General features: G+C 33.5%; 1 protein-coding gene across 1 annotated transcript in view; it reads left to right on the top strand.

Annotated features, from left to right (window-relative positions):
* The first annotated feature begins 3,408 nt into the window (after positions 1-3,408).
* The window catches only part of LOC126737996 (calphotin-like), a 37,830-nt gene continuing 18,284 nt past the window's right edge, over positions 3,409-22,954 (top strand). Inside the window, exons 1-9 of the mRNA XM_050443149.1 lie at positions 3,409-3,576; positions 5,820-6,102; positions 6,160-6,644; positions 7,110-7,161; positions 13,058-13,074; positions 13,126-13,432; positions 13,489-13,807; positions 17,713-17,728; positions 17,789-18,021. Coding sequence (XP_050299106.1) covers positions 3,565-3,576; positions 5,820-6,102; positions 6,160-6,644; positions 7,110-7,161; positions 13,058-13,074; positions 13,126-13,432; positions 13,489-13,807; positions 17,713-17,728; positions 17,789-18,021 — 1,724 coding nt within the window. The 5' untranslated portion in view covers positions 3,409-3,564. The remainder of the gene's footprint in view (positions 3,577-5,819; positions 6,103-6,159; positions 6,645-7,109; positions 7,162-13,057; positions 13,075-13,125; positions 13,433-13,488; positions 13,808-17,712; positions 17,729-17,788; positions 18,022-22,954) is intronic.

Raw genomic sequence — 22,954 nt, 5'->3', positions numbered from 1 at the left:
GGTCAAGTACGTCAATATTTAATTGTTTTCCCGGCACTGGGATCGTTTTTTAAGTCCACATATTTGAAATTTTAATTAATTACCTAAAGGAACTAAGAAATTACCTCAAATACTTGGAAGAATTAGGAAAGACCTTAACTGTCGGAAAAGCAATTAGAAAGAAATTTAATTTTTCCTAATAAACTGCCTGAAAAATTATAAAAATTACTTGAAAAATGTCTGATTATTTTAATTAAAATAATTGTACTAAAAACACCTTTATCCAAGGCCAGAGGCTACAGCTAATAAATATTGTCTACAAAACTTTTATCCAAAACCGAGTTTGTACTATTTATCACCAAAGAAATTATTTAAAAAAATATATTATAGTAAACAATAAGATTCTTTATTGATTTGATGTATAAGGAAACTGGTATCTATTTTTACTCTAATTTGTTGCTAAGTTACTACTGAATGGAAAATAAAGAATAAATAACACTATATATTACACAGCATCCAAAATTTCCAATATAATTCTTTTGAAATTCACAAATTTTTGATGTAATAAAATTGAGAATATTTTATCTACTTGCATTGTAAAGTCAGAAATAAATAGTTAGTAAATCAAAATATCTTGTCTATAATTAATGCTCAATTAGGGCTTCTATGTTTTTTGCTGTTAATAACACATACATTTTCCAAAGGAAATGTATGTATTATTACTTGTACTTTGATAAAATAAATATTTTTTTTTCTATTCAAAATGTATAGAAATATGAATATGTAAATGTATTCAAATTGTACTAAATAAACTTGTTGCCAAAGGTCTTACAACACCAAGAGATATTCATAGTAAATGTAATTTCAAAGTAATTTAAGTAAGTTTCCGTACAGTTTAGTGTCAGTACAATTAGTTGTCAAACTGACACGTGATTGTACTATTACTAAATTGTACAATTTCGAGACTAATTAATGGATTCCATAAAATTTTACTAAAGTAAAATGAGGTGTAGTTTAGTTCAATTTTGAATACTGTATAAAAAAACAGTATTCCTCTTAATTCCCTAAATATTTTGTCTTGACTGAGTTTTGGGCAATAATTTTAAAATCTTGTGTTCGTTTTCCTGTATATTTTTCAAAAAACGCTGAAGTAGATGTTCAATTAATTGAGTAATATTAGTACAAATTTTCAATAGTCTAACACTTCTGTTTTTGAAATTATGGGCCTCTCAAGAAACCTTTTTCAAAACAAAATTTATATTTTCCTCAATTCCCTGTATATTTTTTGTCTACTTACTTTCGTCCAATTCAACTCTTTTAAAATTGACCAGTAAAATTATTACGTATATAACATACGCCCATTAATATAGCGAAATTCAATAATTTTTCCTAAAATGTCAAACGTGCACAATGCGCGACCGACATAAGGACCAGGTGACCTACAATTAACCACAAAACCGCATCGGTGACTTAATTTACAAATTTTTATTTAATTTTTTTTTTCTTTAATAACCATGATCGGGCGTCTGGGCGGCTTCGAGAAAAGAACCCGTAGAAGGGCGGCGAATCCTTGAAAGAAAAGCGGCAACTTGACCCAGATGCGTCACTTTCAAGTTAAGAAATTTTACATTTAAAAAAAATAGATGTAAGTTGTTTATTTTAGTACAATTTTTTTAATATTGAGAATTCATTTTTTTTTTAAATTGTTCTCAAAATAATATTTGCATCACTAAGGAAGGAGTCTTCATTTGGTCCATTCACTAAAAATAATAATTTACAACAGGCAATTATTCCAGTAAAAAAATTACAATACAGTGATAGAAGATTGTTTGGAACATTTAGCTGATTTTGAGTATTACAAAACAAATCCAGGTTTAGATTTTCATAGTAAGAATTTGGTTCTATTTGGTTTCAAAAACGTAGGAGGAAAAGGTTACTACAGCTTAATTGGCGTGGTTGAATATTGATTTTCAGATATTGGATTAAATTAGGACAATCAATCTTATTAAATTAACTTATTATTTATTTTTATTTATTTATTTTATTAATTAATATTCTTATTAATTTATAAAAAATTTGCAGCTCACAGCACAAATGATATAATGAAATGAATCAAAAATCGAAATTTTTAGAATATATCAAAGATTACAAGGAACAGTATGTAAACAGAATTATCCACCTTAATTTTCCTACAGGGTCTTTTGAAATTACGAGAAAAAACAACAGTTTGTTTTACTCCTGTATAATATAGCCTAATCGAAAAATGCTATTTTACAAAATGATTTTAAAAAATCACAACAAATGTATCTAAAAACTGATGGCAAAATCGTGAGAATCTGATAAAAAATAAAAAATTTATAAAACATCAGTGGCGGAATTTTGTGCCGGCGAGTGTATATAACGTTATTTTTGTAACAATTACTAATTAATGTTTTGGGTGCCTTCACAAAAACAGATTTAAAGTAATAAGTGAACAAATTGCTATTTTTTTTGAGGTGGTTCTTATTTCGTGGTTTATATACTTATCGAAATCACATAATTTTTCATTTTTTATGAAACTTATTGTTTCCTTTGACTACTTTAATTATTGCCTATGCCGTTGCCACTATGATTGAAAAATAATGTGGATATAACTTAGTTTGATCAACAAGTGGTACATTTTCTTTAATTATATCATTAAAGATATTATAAAATGTATTTCATTAATTATAACTATTTTTAATATTTAGTATATTATTCCAAAAAAATTTGTATAATTTATTATTTATTTCATTAAAATTTGATATTTTTAACTTAAAACAAACAGTTGTTTAGGTATTTAAGAGGAAGTAAAAATTCCATGGCAGGATGATCTTCTTTGACTGCGGGTGTTGAACAATTCATAGCATTTCCTAGTCATTATTACAGAATAGATAGAAATATAGTGTATTTATTTAAATCAAATAGTTCTCCATCAGATATACTCTTATTTAACTAGCTTTTATTAATGCAAAAAATAACTAAGAAAAGAAAGAATCATTTAACTTAGACCTTAAACCTCTAGTGTTTTGACAATACACCTGAAGATCCATTGTAGTAAAAGAAAAAGAAAACACAATAATACATTCTAAATAAATTATTCCTTAGATAATTTTATATGCGTATTAACTTTATTAAGTCATTACTATTGCATTAAGCAAATTTGTATGAATAATATATTAGTGTTGTATGTTATTATTATTATTAAATAGTTGATCCGCCGCTGATCATTCTACCCTTTTTCTCCGATCTTGATCGAAACCTTAAAAAAAAAATTATTGGCATGCAGGTGACTTTTAATCCGCACCGTAATCAGCCTGTCTGCCTGTGCACCAAGTCGCCCTTGACAGTATTAAATTAACAAAATTCAAAAAATGCCTCGTTCTTTGCGTGTTGTGACATAATAAGGCGATTCATTCACGAATTTTACCGGTTTTTTCGGTTTTAATTTTTCGCGAGTACCTACACGGGAGTAATGGATATAAAAGAGACCCTGCGGCACTCAAGGGTTATCAGTACAACTTTTGCTTTCGTTCGTGTTTACTTACATACAGTAGCAGTATTAAAATGGCGTTTAGAGTAAGATTAATTAAAAGTCATATTAATTGAATTTTTTCCTCCTTTTTAATTAGTCAATTATTTGTTTCATACTTATTGCTTCTTTCAGTTCGTTCCTTTTTCTTTGTTTCTCTACTATTTGTTCTTCTACTTCTTTGCATGATATTTTCACCATCCAGTCTTTTTTAGTATACTCCTTCATTTGAACTTAAATATTCTCTTGAATAATTATTTTTCACATATCTGTCATTAATTGCTTCCTTTCTTACCTTTCACTTCCAATTCTTCACCAGATTCATCTCCTTATAAAATCTTAATTATAAAATGAGGTCTTAGTCTTGATTTTATATTTTTTTTCCTTAATGCTTGGTCTTACTTCTTATTTTTTTTCACTGTCTTAGGAATAAGCTTTGAATTGTTTTTTATGTATAATCAAACTTAAATCTTTAAAAAACTTATGATTGGATTGATCTTAGTAATTAGTCTAAATAATTTCTCAATAATTGTTTTGTTTGCTAATCAAATCATTACTATTCATTCATTATTTGTTTTTTAAATTTATAATTTAATTACATAAAAATTCGAGCTTAAAATCTGAAAAACTTTGAAGATATTTTTTATTTTATTCCAGGCATTCCATTTATTTTTTTTATATTTTCTTTGCATTTAAAATAGATTTGTAAGTTTGTCGGACTTTTTTAACTTTTCCAGGCACGCACCATACCTTTTCCAGACATCGTAAATAATTTTTTTAATCAGTTTTTTTGCTCGATCTCATGTGTGCCAAATTTACAAACAAAAATTGAACAATTGGAAAAATAATATTTGAAATTTTTCTTTAAATAACCGATGTTTTCCTGCAAGGTTTCAGTTGTCTTTTTTAGGATTATCATCAATTTAACTCGAAAAATGTAAATGTTATATTAAATAAAATGATATGTCATTTTATTAATGGTTTCTGTGATGCCCTAGATTTTGTGTTTTTGCCTTTTATAAAAGTTATCATCAATTTGTTTGTTTTTGATATTGATTTTTTGAGATTTTAAGATTTTCAAATTATCAGAATGTATCAAATAGTTAAGAAAGCTAGATTAGGATTAAAAATTCGTTTCTTATAAAAAAAATTAATCGATTACGTGGCAGAATAAATTGGTGGAGGCGCCGGACTATTTTTTGAAGCTTTCAATCCAGATATTTATTTTTACATTATTTCAGATGCCTAAAACACAAAAAAATATTATTCCAAATTCCCGGAATGAAATAAAGAAAGAAAACTTTAAATGCCTGGAAAAAATTATTATTTCAAATTTTTAAAATTAAGGAAGTTATTCCAAATTCCTAGAATAAAATAAAAATGAAAACTTTAAATGCCTGGAAAGAATAATTATTCCAAATTTTTAAAATTAAGTTTCCAGTCTTAATCCAGGTATTTTAAGCGTTATTTCATACATTGAAGAAATCCCAAGAAATGCTTGAAATATTTTTTTTTCAAATTTCTGGAAAATACTTACGGGGAAAAAAAACTACGTTTCGGTCTTTAGGAACTATCAACTTCCTAACGATTTTCACCCCCACGTAAAACGAAAACGGTCAAAAAAGAAAATGGTGAAAGCGCTAGGCAAGTTAACGAATAAATTCGAAAAATAATGTTTGAAGATTCGTTCAATGTAACGTTTTGGTTTTTCGAGGCCATCATCAACCTTTAGCCTTCTTTTGAATATTGACTTCGTGGATTTTTTTATATTTCCAAAATGCTTAAATTCAAAAAAAAAACGAGAACGTCATGGAATAAATTGGTGAATGCGCCAAGCAAAAAAAAAATGAATGACCGTCGGCTATTGATCTTTTGTGAGATTTTTTCTTTTAGGAATAAAGTGAAAAAATTAAAATTACAAAAGAAAATGGCGAATGCACCGGGTGAATAGAATTTTGAAAAGGCAACACTAAGCTGACGTTATATTTTAGAGGTCTTTTTAAAATTCTATTTTCCTGGTGCATTCACCATTTATTTCTATCGACTTTTTTTGGTTTTTCATTCAAAATCTTCAATTAAAAAAAATACGACAAAGAAGATTAATAGGGAGTAAATAGATGCCAAAGTACATTGATCCATTTGGAATTTCTCTTTTCCTTCCCTCTATTCTTCTCTACTTTATTCACTATCTACTGGTAATTTGTTTGCTTTTTAACCCCCTTGTCGTCCTTTCTGTATGTATCTTCTTCTATTACCATCAAATTCCCTAATACTCCACCTCCATGTTTAGTTCGTAGCTTTTGCCGCCCTTCTTGCTTACGCCAACGCTGGAAACCTTCTCCACGCCGCCGCCCCCGCCTTGGCTTACTCCGCCGCCCCGGCAGCACCTTTGGCTTATGCCGCCCCCGTAGCCAAAGCCGTAGTAGCCGCCCCAGCTGAAGAATACGACCCCCATCCCCAATACAGCTACGGATACAACGTCCAGGACGGTCTTACCGGGGACAGCAAGAGCCAAGTGGAAACCAGAGACGGAGACGTTGTCCAGGGCAGCTACTCCCTTGTTGAACCCGATGGTAAGACCAAAAATCACTTCTTACAACTGCATTTTTTATTGTTTAATATCTGGATAGGCACCAGGAGAACCGTAGACTACACTGCTGACCCACTCAACGGATTCAACGCCGTAGTACACAAAGAGCCCGCTGCCGTAGCTGTCAAAGCCGTAGCTCACGCCCCAGTCGCCTACGCCGCCCCTGCCCCAGCTATAGCTAGAGTAGCCGCCCCCGTAGCCTACGCCGCCCCTGCCCCAGCTATTGCTAAAGTAGCCACCCCCGTAGCCTACGCCGCCCCTGCTCCAGCAATCGCTAGAGTAGCCGCCCCAGTAGCCTATGCCGCCCCCGCCTCTGTCGCCTACGGTAAAATCGCTGCTCCGGCCGCCCACCTCGCTTACTCAGCACCAGCCGGCCATCTGGCCTACTCAGCTCCAGCTTACGGTGCGCCCATCTCTCGTGCCTACAGTTCAGCTTCCACGATCGCTCATGCCGCCCCAATCGCTTACTCTGCCGCCCCGGCTGTCGCTAAGTTCGCTTACTCTTCCCCCGCCATCTCTTACCACGTTTAAGTAGTTGATGTGTAGTATGTGTGTTATTATTTATTTTGTATGATATTTTGTTAGGGAATTAAACGTGTCAAGACTTTGAGTTTTTTTTAACTTAGCTATAGATGTTGATGTGGGTGCATTGCTGTCATTTGCATCAGAAGCTAATTAATATGATAAGCTTCAAAGTATGGATTCTAGAGCAATTTACTCATCATCTGTAGTTTAAACACTCACTGTTTTATCACGACCAGTTTTCTGGGTTGTTTCTCGCTCTCCTCAATAAAACATTGATTTTTAACGTAATTATTTTAATAAAAAAATGTGCTAAATTCATTGATGAAATTTTAATCGAGTATAAAAGGAGCAAGGGTGCATCACTCATGAAAAACACTTGAGTAACTCCTTGACAACCATGACAAAGAGAACCAGTATAAAGATTATTAAAATTATAGTGTATTGAAATGATGCTGTTAAATTAAGAGTAAAAAGATAAGGAGATATCCTGATGAAGGTGATGGTGATATCAATGAGAGTAATGCAATAGCGTAGTAAGCTAATTATTTAAAGGATGATGAGTATGTTAACTCTTATGATTGCTATTCCATAACCCTGGATAATATGGAAAGCGAAGACTTAAAATCTAAAATTGAAGCTTCTTATCTCAAAGAATTATTTATCTCTCAAAACTTCAATAACTCAAATAATATACAAATTTGATCAGTGTTTCAGTCATCAGTGCCAAAACAAGCGATATTTCTGGAAAATGTTAATTGGACAAGTTTGAAACCTGAACAACATTTTTGAACAATATTCCCCTGAATATTTTAGTTTTAAATAATTAGTTTTCTAGATTCTGGACCTCAAAGTTGGTGGTCACTTAGAAGACGAAACATTGTTCTTGGATAGCATTACATAAAAAGGCGAATATATCTAAAATTCTCGCTTGAAGTGAGTTTAATCCAGAACAAAATTTTTAAAGAATATTCCCCTGAATATTTCACTTTTTATTTCATAAAGATATTCTAATTAGTTTTTTAGATTCAGGACTTCAAAGTGAGTGGTCACTTTGAAAATAAAACATCGTACTCAGATACTAATGTACAAAAAGGCAAATATTTCTGAAAATACTACTTGCACTAAATTAAATGTAATAAAACATCCGTAAAGAATATTCTTCTGAATATTTTGCTTTTTCGTTTCACGAGAATAGTTCAATTACTTCTTGTACTTTATCAATTCCTCTTTCTTCTTCTTTTTTTCCGTTTCTCCATCACTTATTTTGCTTTTATTGTTTTTATTCTTCCAGTTCTATTCTACTTCTTTCAAAGATCCGTTGACTTTGTAGTCTAATTTTTTATTACTTTCGTCTTTTAGCACATTCCTTCTCTTCATCTTTTTTTTTGGTTATTATGCTCTTAAATAATAATTTCTTACTTTTTAGTTAATAATCGTCTTTTTTCTTAATCCTACTTCTACTTCTTCATCAGATTCATCTGTAGGTCTTAGTAGTACTGATTTTAAACTTTTTTTACTTCTGGCTTTTATTTCTTTCGTTTTTTTTACTGTCTATTTCCTTTTCTTTCTTTTCTACTTCTTTGATATACACTTTCTTCTCCAAGCCTCACTTTTGAAGTCCTATAATTTTTTTTTCTTTGCATAAACACCATTGCTTAAAAAAGCGAATATTTCTAAAACCGCTGCTTGGACAAATGGCTGGAAAACACAAACATTTACTCCAAAATCCTGGAAACACTCAAATTCCTGGACCTCATGAATAATTTTCCTAAAATGCCTGGACTAAAATAAGAAATATCTTCATGGGCATTTGATATGAAAGATTAATCATAATTGAGTAAAATAGAAAATTGAGCCTTTTTAAATATGTGACATATAATTTTTAAGTCCTGGAATATAATAAATGATTTTGTCAAAGGCATCTAATATATTTCAAAAGTAATTTTTTTAACAATTCCAGGCATTCCACGAATTTTCTCTGTAATTTTTTTTTTTTTTTTATTTTTTTCTTTGTAACCGGTATGGGACATATATTTGACGTTTTCTAGACTTTTTTTTATAGCAAACTGCCTAGAAGAGAAGACAAATAACTATTCCAGAAACCCCGGAAAACCCGAATAAATACTTCAAATTCCTGGAAAACGTAGAAGATTTTCTCGAAATGCCTGGAATAAAATAAAAAATTTCTTTATAGGCATTTGATATGAAAAATTGTTTACATCCATTGAAAACTTTAAATTCCAAAAACATTCACAAATAATTTTCAATTTCTGCAAGATAAAATTAAATGTATTCCAGGCGTTCAATATTTTCCGAGAAATTCTAAAAATATTTTTTTTACAATTACATTTTACAATTTTTTTACCGATGCTGGAAATAAATTTGTGCCTCTTTCAGGGTCTTTTTATTGTCAAATGGTAAAAAGCCTGGAGAATATAAAAAACTACTCTAAAATCCTGGAAAAGGCAGTAAAATTCTTTAAACTTCTAGAAAACATAAGCAATTTGAAGTAATTGCTCAAAAAAAGATGGAAAATTTTAAAAACTTATGTTCAATGCTTAAAAGAACCTAAAAACTACCGAAATTATTGATGCTGTTTCAGGAATTTAAATCTCTTCCAATAATTACAAATATTTTTTTACAGTTCCAAGAATCTCAAGTATTTCTTGTTTAATTATCAGGAGCTGAATATAATTTTTTTACATTTTCCAAGCATTTTGTAGAGTTAAATGCCTGGAAAAAGGCAAAAAAATACCTCAAGTTCCTAGAAAGCATACACGATAACTCTGGAAATGTTAGTCAAACAGGTTTGAACTCTAAAAAACATTTAAATAGAATATTTTCCTGAATATCTTGCTTTTAATTTTATTAGAATAGTCCAAATAGTTCTTCAGATTTTAGGATTTGAAATAAGTAGTAGTCACCTTAAAGGTCAGCCGTTGTCTTTGGACATCATTACCTAAAAAATCGCGTATTTCTGAAATGATTGTGTGGATTAAGTTGGATCCAGAACAACATTTATTAAAAATATTCTTCTGAGTAGTCCGCTTTTTATTTTATGAGAATAGCTCAATTAGTTTCTTAGATTCTGGCTTTTAAAGTGAGTGGTCACTTTGAAGGTGTAACATTATCCTTGGATACCACAGTAGAAAAAGTTGAATATTTCAGAAACTTCTGCTTGGACTAAGTTGCATCCAGAACAATATTTAGAGAATATCCAATCACATATTATGCTTTTTATGTCACGAGAATATTCCAATAACTTTCTTAGATTTTGGGCTTCAAAGTGAGTAGTCACTTTGAATATGAAACATTGTCCTTAGACACAACTGGACAAAAAAGCGAATATTTCTAAAATCGCTGCTTGGACAAACGGCTGGAAAACACAAAAAATGACTCTAAAATCCTGGAAACCGTCAAACTCCTGGAACACATGAACAATTTTCCTAAAATGCCTGGACTAAAATAAGAAATATCTTCATGGGCATTTGATATGAAAGATTAATCATAATTGAGTAAAATAGAAAATTGAGCCTTTTTAAATATGTGACATATAATTTTTAAGTCCTGGAATATAATAAATGATTTTGTCAAAGGCATCTAATATATTTCAAAAGTAATTTTTTTAACAATTCCAGGCATTCCACGAATTTTCTCTGTAATTTTTTTTTTTTTTTTATTTTTTTCTTTGTAACCGGTATGGGACATATATTTGACGTTTTCTAGACTTTTTTTTATAGCAAACTGCCTAGAAGAGAAGACAAAAAACTATTCCAGAAACCCTAGAAAACCCGACTAAATACTTCAAATTCCTGGAAAACGTAGACAATTTTCTCGAAATGCCTGGAATAAAATCAAAAATTTCTTTATAGGCATTTGATGTGAAAAATTGTATATATCCATTGAAAACTTTAAATTCCAAGAACATTCACAAATTATTTTCAATTTCTGTAAGATAAAAATAAATTCATTCCAGGTGTTTAATATTTTTCGAAAAATTCTAAATATTTTTTAAAAAATTCCAGGCAATTTCCAGACGCTGGACATGACTTTGTACCTACTTAAATAATAATTTCTTACTATTTTGTTAATAATCGTCTTTTTTCTTAACTTCTACTTCTACCATTTCATCAGATTCATCGGTAGGTCTTAGTTCTGATTTTCAACTTTTTTTACTATATTCCAGGCGTTTAATAATTTCCGAGTAATTCAAAAAAATTTTTTTTACAATTCCAGGCATTTCACGATTTTTTTTACAATATCCAGATGCTGGACATAAATTTGTGCCCCTTTCAGGGTACTTTTATTGTCAAATGGTACAAAGTCTGGAGAATATAAAAAACTACTCTAAAATCCTGGAAAAGGCAATAAAATTCTTCAAACTTTTACAAAAAATTATATTTTATCATAAACATTTAACATTTTTCAGAAATTAATTTTTTTTTACAATTCCAGGCATTCCACGAGTTTTCTCTGTAATCTTCCGGTATGGGACTTACATTTCACGTTTCCTTGACCCTTTTTTGATAGTAAAATGCCTGGAAAATACAAAAAAACTATTCCAGAAACCCTGGAAAACCCGACTAAATACTTCAAATTCCTGGAAAACCTAGACGATTTCCCCGAAATGCCTGAAATAAAATTACGAATTTCTTTATAGGCATTTGATATGAAAAATTGTTTACATTCATTGGAAAACATTCACCAATAATCTTCAATTACTGCAAAATAAAATTAAATTTATTCCAGGCGTTTAATATATTCCAAAAACTCGAAATATTTTTTGTATTTTGTACTTTGACTTTGTACCCCCTTCAGAACTCAAATGCTTGGAGAATATAAAAAAACTACTCCAAAAACCTGGAAAAAGTGAAAAGATTCTTCAAATTCCTGGAAAACATAAACAATTTCTTCAAAATGCTTAAAAAAAAGATGGAAAATCTTAGAAATATGTTCAATCGTTGAAAGAACCTAAAAATTACCGAAATTATTAATGTTATTCCAGGAATGTCATATCTTCCAAAAATTGCAAATATTTTTCACGATTTCAGGCATTTTACAAATTTTTTCTTTAAATACCAGAAGCTGAACGTTTCCAGGCATTTTTTTTAAGCCAAATGCCTGGATAAGGGCAAAAAATACCTCAAATTCCTGGAAAGCATACACAATATTTCTGGAAATGTTAGTCGAACAGGTTTCAACTCTAAATGCTTTTAATTTTATTAAAATAGTCCAAATAGTTTCCTAGATTTTAGGATTTGAAATAAGTAGTCACCTTAAAGGTCAGGCGTTATCTTTAGACATCACTACCTAAAAAATCGCATATTTCTGAAACTATTGCGTGGATTATGTTGGATCCAGAACAACATTTGTTAAAAATATTCTTCTGAGTATTCCGCTTTTTATTTCACGAGAATAGCTCAATTAGTTTCTTAGATTCTGGCTTTTAAAGTGAGTGGTCACCTTTGAAGGTGAAACATTGTCCTTGGACATTACTGCTCAAAAAACCAAATATTTCTGAAATGCCTGCTTGGATTAAATTGGATCCAAATGAAAATTTGTTAAGAATATTCCTCTGCATATTCAGTTTTTTATTTCACGAGAATAAGTTATTTAGTTTTTTAGATTCTGGACTTCAAAGTGAGTGGTCACTTTAAATATGAAACATTGTCCTTGGATGCCACTGTACAAAAAGTTGAATATTTCTGAAACTTATGCTTGGACTAAGTTGGATCAAGAACAAAATTTGTTAAGAACATTCTTCTGAATATTCTGCTTTTTATTTCACGAGAATGGTGCAATTAGTTTCTTAGATCCTAAATCGCAAAGTGAGTGGTTACTTTGAAAATGACATTGTCCATGGACACCAATGCACCGAAAGGCACATATTTCTATAATTCTTGCTTGGACTTAATTGGACTCAAAACAATATTTGTAGAAAATATTCCTTTGCATATAATGCTTTTTATTGCACAAGAATATTCCAATTAGATTCTTAGATGATAAACTTCCAAATGAGTGTTCTCCTCGAAGGCCAATAGCTCTTGATTCTTGATCGTTCTTCGTAATTTACCTTGAGCCACGATATGACTGTTTTGCCCTATAAATAAATACTTAATCGTTTTTTGCTTTTTTACAAAATATTGCACAAAATTCTTCAATTTCCTAATTACACCTGAAAGAAACGATGTAATTAATGCACCACACATATTGCATCGGGGCGTGACGACCTTGTCGGCCCGAAAGGCCTCTTGTTCGCCAGTGACATAACAAATCATTCACGAATTTTATCGCAATTTTTATTACCGGTTTTTGGTCTTAATAAAATGTCTGTTTTACTGCACATTTTATCGAATATAAAAGAGCGTTAAGGAACCGCTGTGATCAGTACAGTTCAAACGTTCATCCATAAGAAACAATGGCTTTCAAAGTAAGTTTTTTTGTTTTTGGAAAAACTAAAGTGTTTTATTTGGTTGATTAGTTTGTAGCTTTCGCCAGCCTTTTGGCTTACGCCAATGCCGGAAACTTGTTACATGCTGCCGCCCCCGCTGTAGCTTACTCCGCTGGTCCAGCCGTAGCTTACTCAGCCGCACCGGCTGCACCTTTGGCTTACGCCGCCCCCGTAGCCAAAGCCGTAGTAGCCGCCCCAGCTGAAGAATACGACCCCCACCCCCAATACAGCTACGGATACAACGTCCAGGACGGTCTTACCGGAGACAGCAAGAGCCAAGTGGAAACCAGAGACGGAGACGTTGTCCAGGGCAGCTACTCCCTTGTTGAACCCGATGGTAAGACCATAAATCACTTGAAACTAGATTATTTGATGTTTAATTGCTCCTAATAGGCACCAGGAGAATCGTAGACTACACCGCCGACCCACTCAACGGATTCAACGCCGTAGTACACAAGGAACCTGCTGCCGTAGCTGTGAAAGCTGTAGCTCACGCCCCAGTTGCCTATGCCGCCCCAGCTATCGCTAAAGTAGCCGCCCCAGTAGCTTATGCTCCAGCTGCTCGTCTCGCTTACTCGGCTCCAGCTTACGGTGCACCCATCGCTCGTGCCTACGGTTCAGCTTCCACCATCGCTCATGCCGCCCCAATCGCTTACTCTGCCGCCCCGGCTGTAGCTGCTAAAGTGGCTTACTCTTCTCCAGCCATCTCTTACCACATTTAAATCGTTGTTGATGTATGCGCGTGTTGTTATTTATTTGTATAGTCGATTGAGGAAATGAAGAGAAATTAATTGTCTTTTATGGTGTTTTTTTTCCTTTGCTAGATTAGAGAATTTTGGACGTTTTGTTATGAGTTGATAGGATAAATTTGATCTTATTAGGTGAACAGTTTCCCATCTAAATAAGTAGGTTTTGTATTTTAATTGCGGGTGAACTAGAAGATCCTGCTCTAGAACTCCAAGGATTGATCTATATATGTGTCCTTCGGAATCCAGTGAAACCATTCAGAAGGTTGTATCTCCTCTAGTTTCTAAGATATAAGGCCTCTTTGGTGGTCAGGTTGGTAGGAAAAAGATTGAAAATTTCGAAACTTTGAAGACCGATTTCTCGGCATTTATAAGAGGTATATTCAAAGTTTTAACTGTTGTTACATATATAGATTTTTCTGAATCAAACGAGACTATTCGCAAGGTGCTAGCTTGGTTTATAGCCGAGATATTGCAGTTTGGAGGTCAATTTGGGGGCCAAAAAGCCAATAGAAATTTCCGATTATTTCAGTTTTTTTTTCATCAAAAATTTTATTTAAATTAAATTGCTTTGTTGAGTTGCATATATTAAATAGAATTTTTTTCAGAGCATTCTATGACATTTAAATTAAAAAAATATTTTCTATCTTTCTTGTAAATGTAAAAAATATATTTTTTTCTTTTTTTATTAATATCTCGAAAACCGTGAGCTTATGAGCAACAATATATTAACTAAAGTTGTACATCGGAAAACTGTCTACAAAAAGGGTTAATATGACTTTTTTCATCAGACCAACCCTTTACGAGATATACAGCTTTAAAGTTGAAAAATATAAAATTTTTAGCTTTCGTTTTGCTTTTTTGGCAAATATCTTAAAAGCAGTCAGTTTTTTGACCAAAAGTGTTATGAGCTAAGTTATAGAAAAAAATGATCTCTATAAAAATGGTAGAAGTAAGTTTTAGTGTCAGAGCAACGGTTCACGAGATATGAAACTTTAAAAATGGAAAACGTATGTAAGCATTTATTTATTATTTTATTTGTTTTGGTGCAAATAACTGAAGATATCAGCAGAAGCATAATCAGCTAAATATCAACAAGAAAATTTTTATTAAGAAACTTATAATTAACAAGAATCGTTTTTTTCTTGTTAGAACAATTGTTCACAAAATATGGATTTTCATAAGGAGAGAAAACTGAATTTTTCCATTATTTTTTGATTTTCGGGTTCCCATTGACTCGTTATTAATTAAAAACTAAAAAAAAAATTTTCTGTCGCTTTTATATAGTTTTCGTGAGACGTATATGGTACACGTGGCCCACTGGGCTAAATTAAATTAGCAACATGACTGCAAAACGGGTTGAAAAAACGTCAAAATTGAATATGCTTAGTATGATTTTCTAGTTCACCAGGCCATGCATTTTACTCTCCTTTAGCGTTATATAGTGGGTGACACAAATATGGGTCACGCGGCCTACCAATCTAATTTAGATTAGAAACCTGACGCGGTAAATTCGAAAAATAACTACTACTTTCTAATGCCAATAATTTTTTTTTAAATAATAAAACTAATTCTAGTATACCAGGTCACACAGTTTACTCTCCCGTAAGGTGGTGACATAATTGCTGTGACTCAGGTCCGGTACACAGCGTTAAAATCGAATTTCGATCTATGTGAATGGTAATAGAAGTTTATTTATGATCCCACTTGCTTTGTTCGCATTTATCTGGAAAACAGTAGCATTACTGTCATAAACTAAGTTATAGGTTAGAAAATTCCCTATAGGAAACGTCCAGAAAAAAAATATTTTTTTCTTTTTTTATTAATATCTCGAAAACCGTCAAATTATGAGCAAGAATATATAAAGTAAAGTTGTACATCGGAAGACTGCCTATAAAAAAGGTTAAAATCGCTTTTTTCCTCAGAGCAACCCTTTACCAGATATACAGCTTTAAAGGTAAAAAATATAATTTTTTTATAAATTATTAGCATTCATTTGGCTTTCTTGGCAAATATCTCAAAAGCAGTCAGTTTTTTGACCAAAAGTATTATGAGCTAAGTTATAGAAAAAAATGATCTCTATAAAAATGGTAGAAGTAAGTTTTAGTCTCAGAGCAACGGTTCACGAGATATGAAACTTTAAAAGTGACAAACGTATGTTTTGTAGGCATTTATTTATGTGCCTATATGCTTTTATTGTAAATAACTGAAGCTCCTTTAAGTAAATCAGCACAAGTATATTTAGCTAAATTATAAGCAAGAAAATTGCTCACGATATGGAGATCCATAGTGAGGGTTAACGTATTTCTACCATAATTTTTTTTGCTTTTTGCTTTACCTTTGACCGTTAATCACTGGAAAACTTCGGTTAAAAAAAACTGTAATTCTTGTTTCTATATAGATTTCGTGACTCATATATGGTATACGCGGCCCACTAGACTCAATTAGGGAAGTAACATGCCGCGGCAAACGCGTTCACCAGGACATGTATTTTATTTTCCTTATAACGTTATACAGGGTGGTCCATTAATTTTAACGCGTGATAGAGAATTTAAAAAGAAATAGACTTTCACTATAAAATTGTTCTCAGAGTGTTAAAGTTAAGAATAATTATTTGTTTATTTATCGTAACGTTTAAACTACCGGCTCAATTTTAATTAAATTTCGCATGCAGGTTATATTAGTAAATTGTTAATTATTGATGAAGCCATTTTTTTTTAAATTGCCAGTGGCGTAACATACGGAGGAAATTGGTCCTTTTTTGCATCAAATCTGTGAGACGCTAAAACATTTTTTTTATAATAAGTTAACTGCTAGACTCTTCATTTAATTTATAAAAAAACGTTACTCTTGCAAAATTTTGATCTATGGCACTGTTTTTAAAATATTTTAGTTTGATTGTACAGAAACGCCAACTAAAATGCTGCAAAATTCATCAGTAATTGATAGTTCACTACAATAATCTGCGTGCGGAATTTAATTAAAATTGAGCTGGTAGTTTCAAAGTTATGATAAATAAACAATTAATTATCCTTAACTTTAAGACCCTGTATCTTTGTTATTAAACATTTCTGAGAAAAATTTCATTATGAAAGTTTATTTCTTTTTCAATTCTTTATCACGCGTTAAAATTAATGACGTTTAAACTGGACCACCCTGTATTTTTAATTTATAATATCTACTAATATTTTCTTAAGTTCGTTATAAATATGAATTATATTTTATCAGGTCATGTATTTCGCTCTTCCATAAATTTTTATAATTGCTGAGGCAAATGTGGTACATAGCATTAAAACCGAATTTCAACGTGTGACACTTATAAAGATAGAAAAAAAAATTTCTGCGATGCCATATATCCTATAGTAGTGTATTTATGACCCTACCTACTTTATTAGCAATTATTTGGCAAACAGTAATGTTTTTCTTAAAATGTAAAAAACTAAGTTATAGATAAGTTAAATAGAACTTTTCTAACGGAATAACTGTTTAAAAGATATGGAGCCTCAGAAGTGATAAACGATTTTTTTTATCACAATCAAATTTTCAATTCTGTTCGGTAAATTCTTTGACTCTTGAAAACCTAAAATTGTAATGAATGCATCGCACACACACAATATATACTTACACATATTGCACCGAGGCGTGACGACCTTGGCCACCCGAAATGCCTCTTGTTCTCGCAATGACATAACAAATCATTCACGAACTTCGCCGGGTCTTTTACCGGTTTTTTTTTTTTTTAATTTATTTTGACCCAAAACTACGTACGATTCGCTCTACATTCTATTTGATATAAAAGACCGTTGGCCAGCCACTGCTAAATCAGTACAACTCTCGGTTTAATTAAGTAACCATCTTACTACTTATATAGCAACATGGCTTTCAAAGTAAGTCAAAAATATGAGTAGTTTATTTTTGACCGGTAAAATATCTTTGTTTGTCTTTAGTTTGTAGCTTTCGCCACCCTTTTGGCGTACGCCAATGCCGGAAATCTCTTCCGTGCTGACGCCCCTGCTTTGGCTTACTCCGCTGGTCCAGCGGTAGCTTACTCAGCCGCCCCGGCAGCACCTTTGGCTTACGCCGCTCCTGTAGCCAAAGCCGTAGTAGCCGCCCCAGCTGAAGAATACGACCCCCATCCCCAATACAGCTACGGATACAACGTCCAGGACGGTCTTACCGGGGACAGCAAGAGCCAAGTGGAAAGCAGAGACGGAGACGTCGTCCAGGGCAGCTACTCCCTTGTTGAACCCGATGGTAAGACCATAAATCACTTGTAACTGCATTATTTGATGTTTCATTGTTCTTAATAGGCACCAGGAGAATCGTAGACTACACCGCCGACCCTCTCAACGGATTCAACGCCGTAGTACACAAGGAACCTGCTGCCGTAGCTGTCAAAGCCGTAGCTCATGCCCCAGTCGTAGCAGCCGCTCCAGCTATCGCTAAAGTAGCCGCTCCCGTAGCATATGCCGCCCCAGCTATTGCTAAAGTAGCCGCCCCAGTTGCTTATGCCGCACCCGCTTATGCTCCAGCTGCTCGTCTCGCTTACTCGGCTCCAGCTTACGGTGCACCCATCGCTCGTGCCTACGGTTCAGCTTCCACCATCGCTCATGCCGCCCCAATCGCTTACTCTGCCGCCCCGGCTGTCGCTAAGTTCGCTTACTCTTCCCCCGCCATCTCTTACCACGTTTAAGTGATCGCCGAGGATCGTTTAGGATTAAGGACATTATTTATTTGTATTATAAATTGTGAAATAAATGAATTTGTGTTAAATTATTGGTTTGTTTGGATTTATGAGATAAAACAAGCCAACCATTTTTTTTTTTTAATTATTATTAGAGACATAAAGAGTTTATCAGAATTTAAACTAAACGTCGTCAGCAACATTGAACACAATCATTTTTTAATTTCTTTCTCTCTCTGTTACAAATATGCCTTTCAAGCCCTTCTAGGCTTATGTCTTTTTCTTGTTTAACTGTCTGGGAGAAATATTTACTTAATTACAGGCAGTTAATACAATAACTTTTCAGATCCTCTCTGAAATTCCTCAAAAAGAGAAACCTCAAAAATCCCTTTCAAGCTTTTTGATTTAATTCTCTTTCTCTCTTTATTTTAAGTTCCTAGATACGATAAATAATATTTTGCTGATTTCAGGCAGTCCATGGTTTCCAACATCAATTTTCTGATCTTCTGAAATTTTTCCATCATCTATATCAAACTCTATCCAGTACAATTATCTGATGGGCCAAAAGAAGGCTTTATGGATTGTTTGGTTCTAAACATTAACACTCTTCAACACTCTTTTTCCCTGTCAACAGAGTAGTGTCATCTGCATCACAAGTTACACACTCATTTTCCGAGTTGCGCATTTGGAAATAGTATGAATTACATTTGCCCAGTTATGCTCCCCTGTGCAATTCCTAATTTATTCTCTTTTAAACTTAATAAGTAATTATTTTAACGTTTTGTCGCCTATTACTTAAATAAAGTTCAATTTAACCCCTTATCTCATAAGCCTTCACTTTTTTAGGCAAAATATGTCAACGCAATCATACGCCTTTGACACTTCCAATATCGTTTTTAAAAAATTAAAATTTGCTGTTCTACATTGCTCGTCCTCTGTTATACCTATTGCCTTTAGGTGATATTTCACTGGGCAATGACCGGTTAGGAGTCCGACTGCTGTTCTGATGTCTGATCTGTTCATGTCTAGGAGCTGTTCAGCTCTTTTTCTAGAACTTTTTTGCCTGTCTTAGTCCTGGTGCTCTTCTCCAGTGCGACAGCAATTGTTCTTTTTCTCACCTGTTTAGGTCTTCGGTGATGTGGGTCTTCATTAAACCACAGTATGGCTCTGGACCATAGTATGGTGTTTGAGCCCCTTTTTTTGCAAGGCGATGCTGATTTAAGTAAATTAAATTAATTTTTTTTAAAACTCCATCAATTGTGTATACATATAATAGTTTTCCATAAAATCAGCGTTTCCTTTTTTAAAAATTGGTTGAATAAATGCAATTTTATATTATATTATATTATATTATCTTATATTATCATTATCTTAAAAAGGTATGAGGTCGTTTACAAATTTAATTTTTATACAGTCTTTCGTTTAGGTCCTTTAGAGAGAGTTTTAATGCAGAAAAAAAAATTACTAAAGATTTTTAAGTATGAATTTCTCAAAGATAATCTTTTGAACTTTTCAACAAGGCATAGAAATCGCAATTTAATTATGTAGTGATATTTTTAGCAAAATTGATTTTGGTGATTTTGTATCTCGGCTTCTAAGGGAGCTATCGGGAAAATTCCAACGGTTTTGTCTTAGTTTTGTCGTTCTGAATCCAACGAGACTATCTGCAAAGTCGTAGCTTTTACGATAGCCGAGATATGGCTTTTTTGATGCCCATTTTTGGCCTCAAAAACGGACGTCGAAAACGACTTTTTCAGGATTTTCAGAGTGCTCTCATTCCCTTAGTTCTGCTCGGATCCTGTTATAACCCGGTGTTTTCGTAATCTAGGTGACCCAAATAAGACGCTGGTATACTTAGTTTGATTTCGAAAAAAATCAATTTTTGGTGAAAAAATTCGATACGGGGGGGTATACCCGAAAAATGAAAAATTCCAAACTTTGAAGGTCGATATCTCGGCTTCTATGGGAGCTATCGGGAAAATTCCAACGGTTTTGCCTTAGTTTCGTCGCTCTGAATCCAACGAGACCATCCGCAAGGTCGTAGCTCTTCTAATAGCTGAGATATGGCTTTTTTGATGCCCATTTTTGGCCTCAAAAACGGACGTCGAAAACGACTTTTTCAGGATTTTCAGAGTGCTCTAATTCCCTTAGTTCTGCTCGGATCCTGTTATAACCCGGTGTTTTCGTAATCTAGGTGACCCAAATAAGACGCTGGTATACTTAGTTTGATTTCGAAAAAAATCAATTTTTGGTGAAAAAATTCGAAACAGGGGGGTATACCCGAAAAATGAAAAATTCCAAACTTTGAAGGTCGATATCTCGGCTTCTATGGGAGCTATCGGGAAAATTCCAACGGTTTTGCCTTAGTTTCGTCGCTCTGAATCCAACGAGACCATCCGCAAGGTCGTAGCTCTTCTAATAGCTGAGATATGGCATTTTTGATGCCCATTTTTGGCTTCAAAAACGGACGTCGAAAACGACTTTTCCAGGATTTTCAGATTGCTCTCATTCCCTTAGTTCTGCTCGGATCCTGTTATAACCCGGTGTTTTCGTAATCTAGGTGACCCAAATAAGACGCTGGTATACCTAGTTTGATTTTGAAAAAAATCAATTTTTGGTGAAAAAATTCGATACGGGGGGGTATACCCGAAAAATGAAAAATTCCAAACTTTGAAGGTCGATATCTCGGCTTCTATGGGAGCCATCCGGAAAATTCCAACGGTTTTGCCTTAGTTTCGTCGCTCTGAATCCAACGAGACCATCCGCAAGGTCGTAGCTCTTCTAATAGCTGAGATATGCCATTTTTGATGCCCATTTTTGGCCTCAAAAACGGACGTCGAAAACGACTTTTTCAGGATTTTCAGAGTGCTCTCATTCCCTTAGTTCTGCTCGGATCCTGTTATAACCCGGTGTTTTCGTAATCTAGGTGACCCAAATAAGACGCTGGTATACTTAGTTTGATTTCGAAAAAAATCAATTTTTGGTGAAAAAATTCGATACGGGGGGGTATACCCGAAAAATGAAAAATTCCAAACTTTGAAGGTCGATATCTCGGCTTCTATGGGAGCCATCCGGAAAATTCCAACGGTTTTGCCTTAGTTTCGTCGCTCTGAATCCAACGAGACCATCCGCAAGGTCGTAGCTCTTCTAATAGCTGAGATATGCCATTTTTGATGCCCATTTTTGGCCTCAAAAACGGACGTCGAAAACGACTTTTTCAGGATTTTCAGAGTGCTCTCATTCCCTTAGTTCTGCTCGGATCCTGTTATAACCCGGTGTTTTCGTAATCTAGGTGACCCAAATAAGACGCTGGTATACTTAGTTTGATTTCGAAAAAAATCAATTTTTGGTGAAAAAATTCGATACGGGGGGGTATACCCGAAAAATGAAAAATTCCAAACTTTGAAGGTCGATATCTCGGCTTCTATGGGAGCTATCGGGAAAATTCCAACGGTTTTGCCTTAGTTTCGTCGCTCTGAATCCAACGAGACCATCCGCAAGGTCGTAGCTCTTCTAATAGCTGAGATATGGCTTTTTTGATGCCCATTTTTGGCCTCAAAAACGGACGTCGAAAACGACTTTTTCAGGATTTTCAAAGTGCTCTCATTCCCTTAGTTCTGCTCGGATCCTGTTATAACCCGGTGTTTTCGTAATCTAGGTGACCCAAATAAGACCCTGGTATACTTAGTTTGATTTCGAAAAAAATCAATTTTTGGTGAAAAAATTCGATACGGGGGGGTATACCCGAAAAATGAAAAATTCCAAACTTTGAAGGTCGATATCTCGGCTTCTATGGGAGCTATCGGGAAAATTCCAACGGTTTTGTCTTAGATTTGTCGTTCTGAATCCAACGAGACCATCCGCAAGGTCGTAGCTCTTCTAATAGCCGAGATATGCCATTTTTGATGCCCATTTTTGGCCTCAAAAATGGACGTCGAAAACGACTTTTTCAGGATTTTCAAAGTGCTCTCATTCCCTTAGTTCTGCTCGGATCCTGTTATAACCCGGTGTTTTCGTAATCTAGGTGACCCAGATAAGACGCTGGTATACTTAGTTTGATTTCGAAAAAAATCAATTTTTGGTGAAAAAATTCGATACGGGGGGGTATACCCGAAAAATGAAAAAACCCAAACTTTGAAGGTCGATATCTCGGCTTCTATGGAAGCTATCGGGAAAATTCCAACGGTTTTGTCTTAGTTTAGTCGCTCTGAATCCAACGAGACCATCCGCAAGGTCGTAGCTTTTCTAATAGCTGAGATATGACTTTTTTGATGCCCATTTTTGGCCTCAAAAACGGATGCCCATAGCCATATATAGATTTATGTATCATTGCTATAATTTTTGATTACCCTAAAAATATTAACACTGTTAGGAAGTGAGCCAAAAATGCTACATTAAGGTACCTCCTTTTTGATAAATAAAATGCCAG

The sequence above is a fragment of the Anthonomus grandis genome, chromosome 6, assembly GCF_022605725.1.
Source record: "Anthonomus grandis grandis chromosome 6, icAntGran1.3, whole genome shotgun sequence".
Lineage (NCBI taxonomy): Eukaryota > Metazoa > Arthropoda > Insecta > Coleoptera > Curculionidae > Anthonomus > Anthonomus grandis.
The sequence above is the reverse complement of the archived record's forward strand: the minus strand, read 5'-3'. Positions and strand labels throughout refer to the sequence as shown.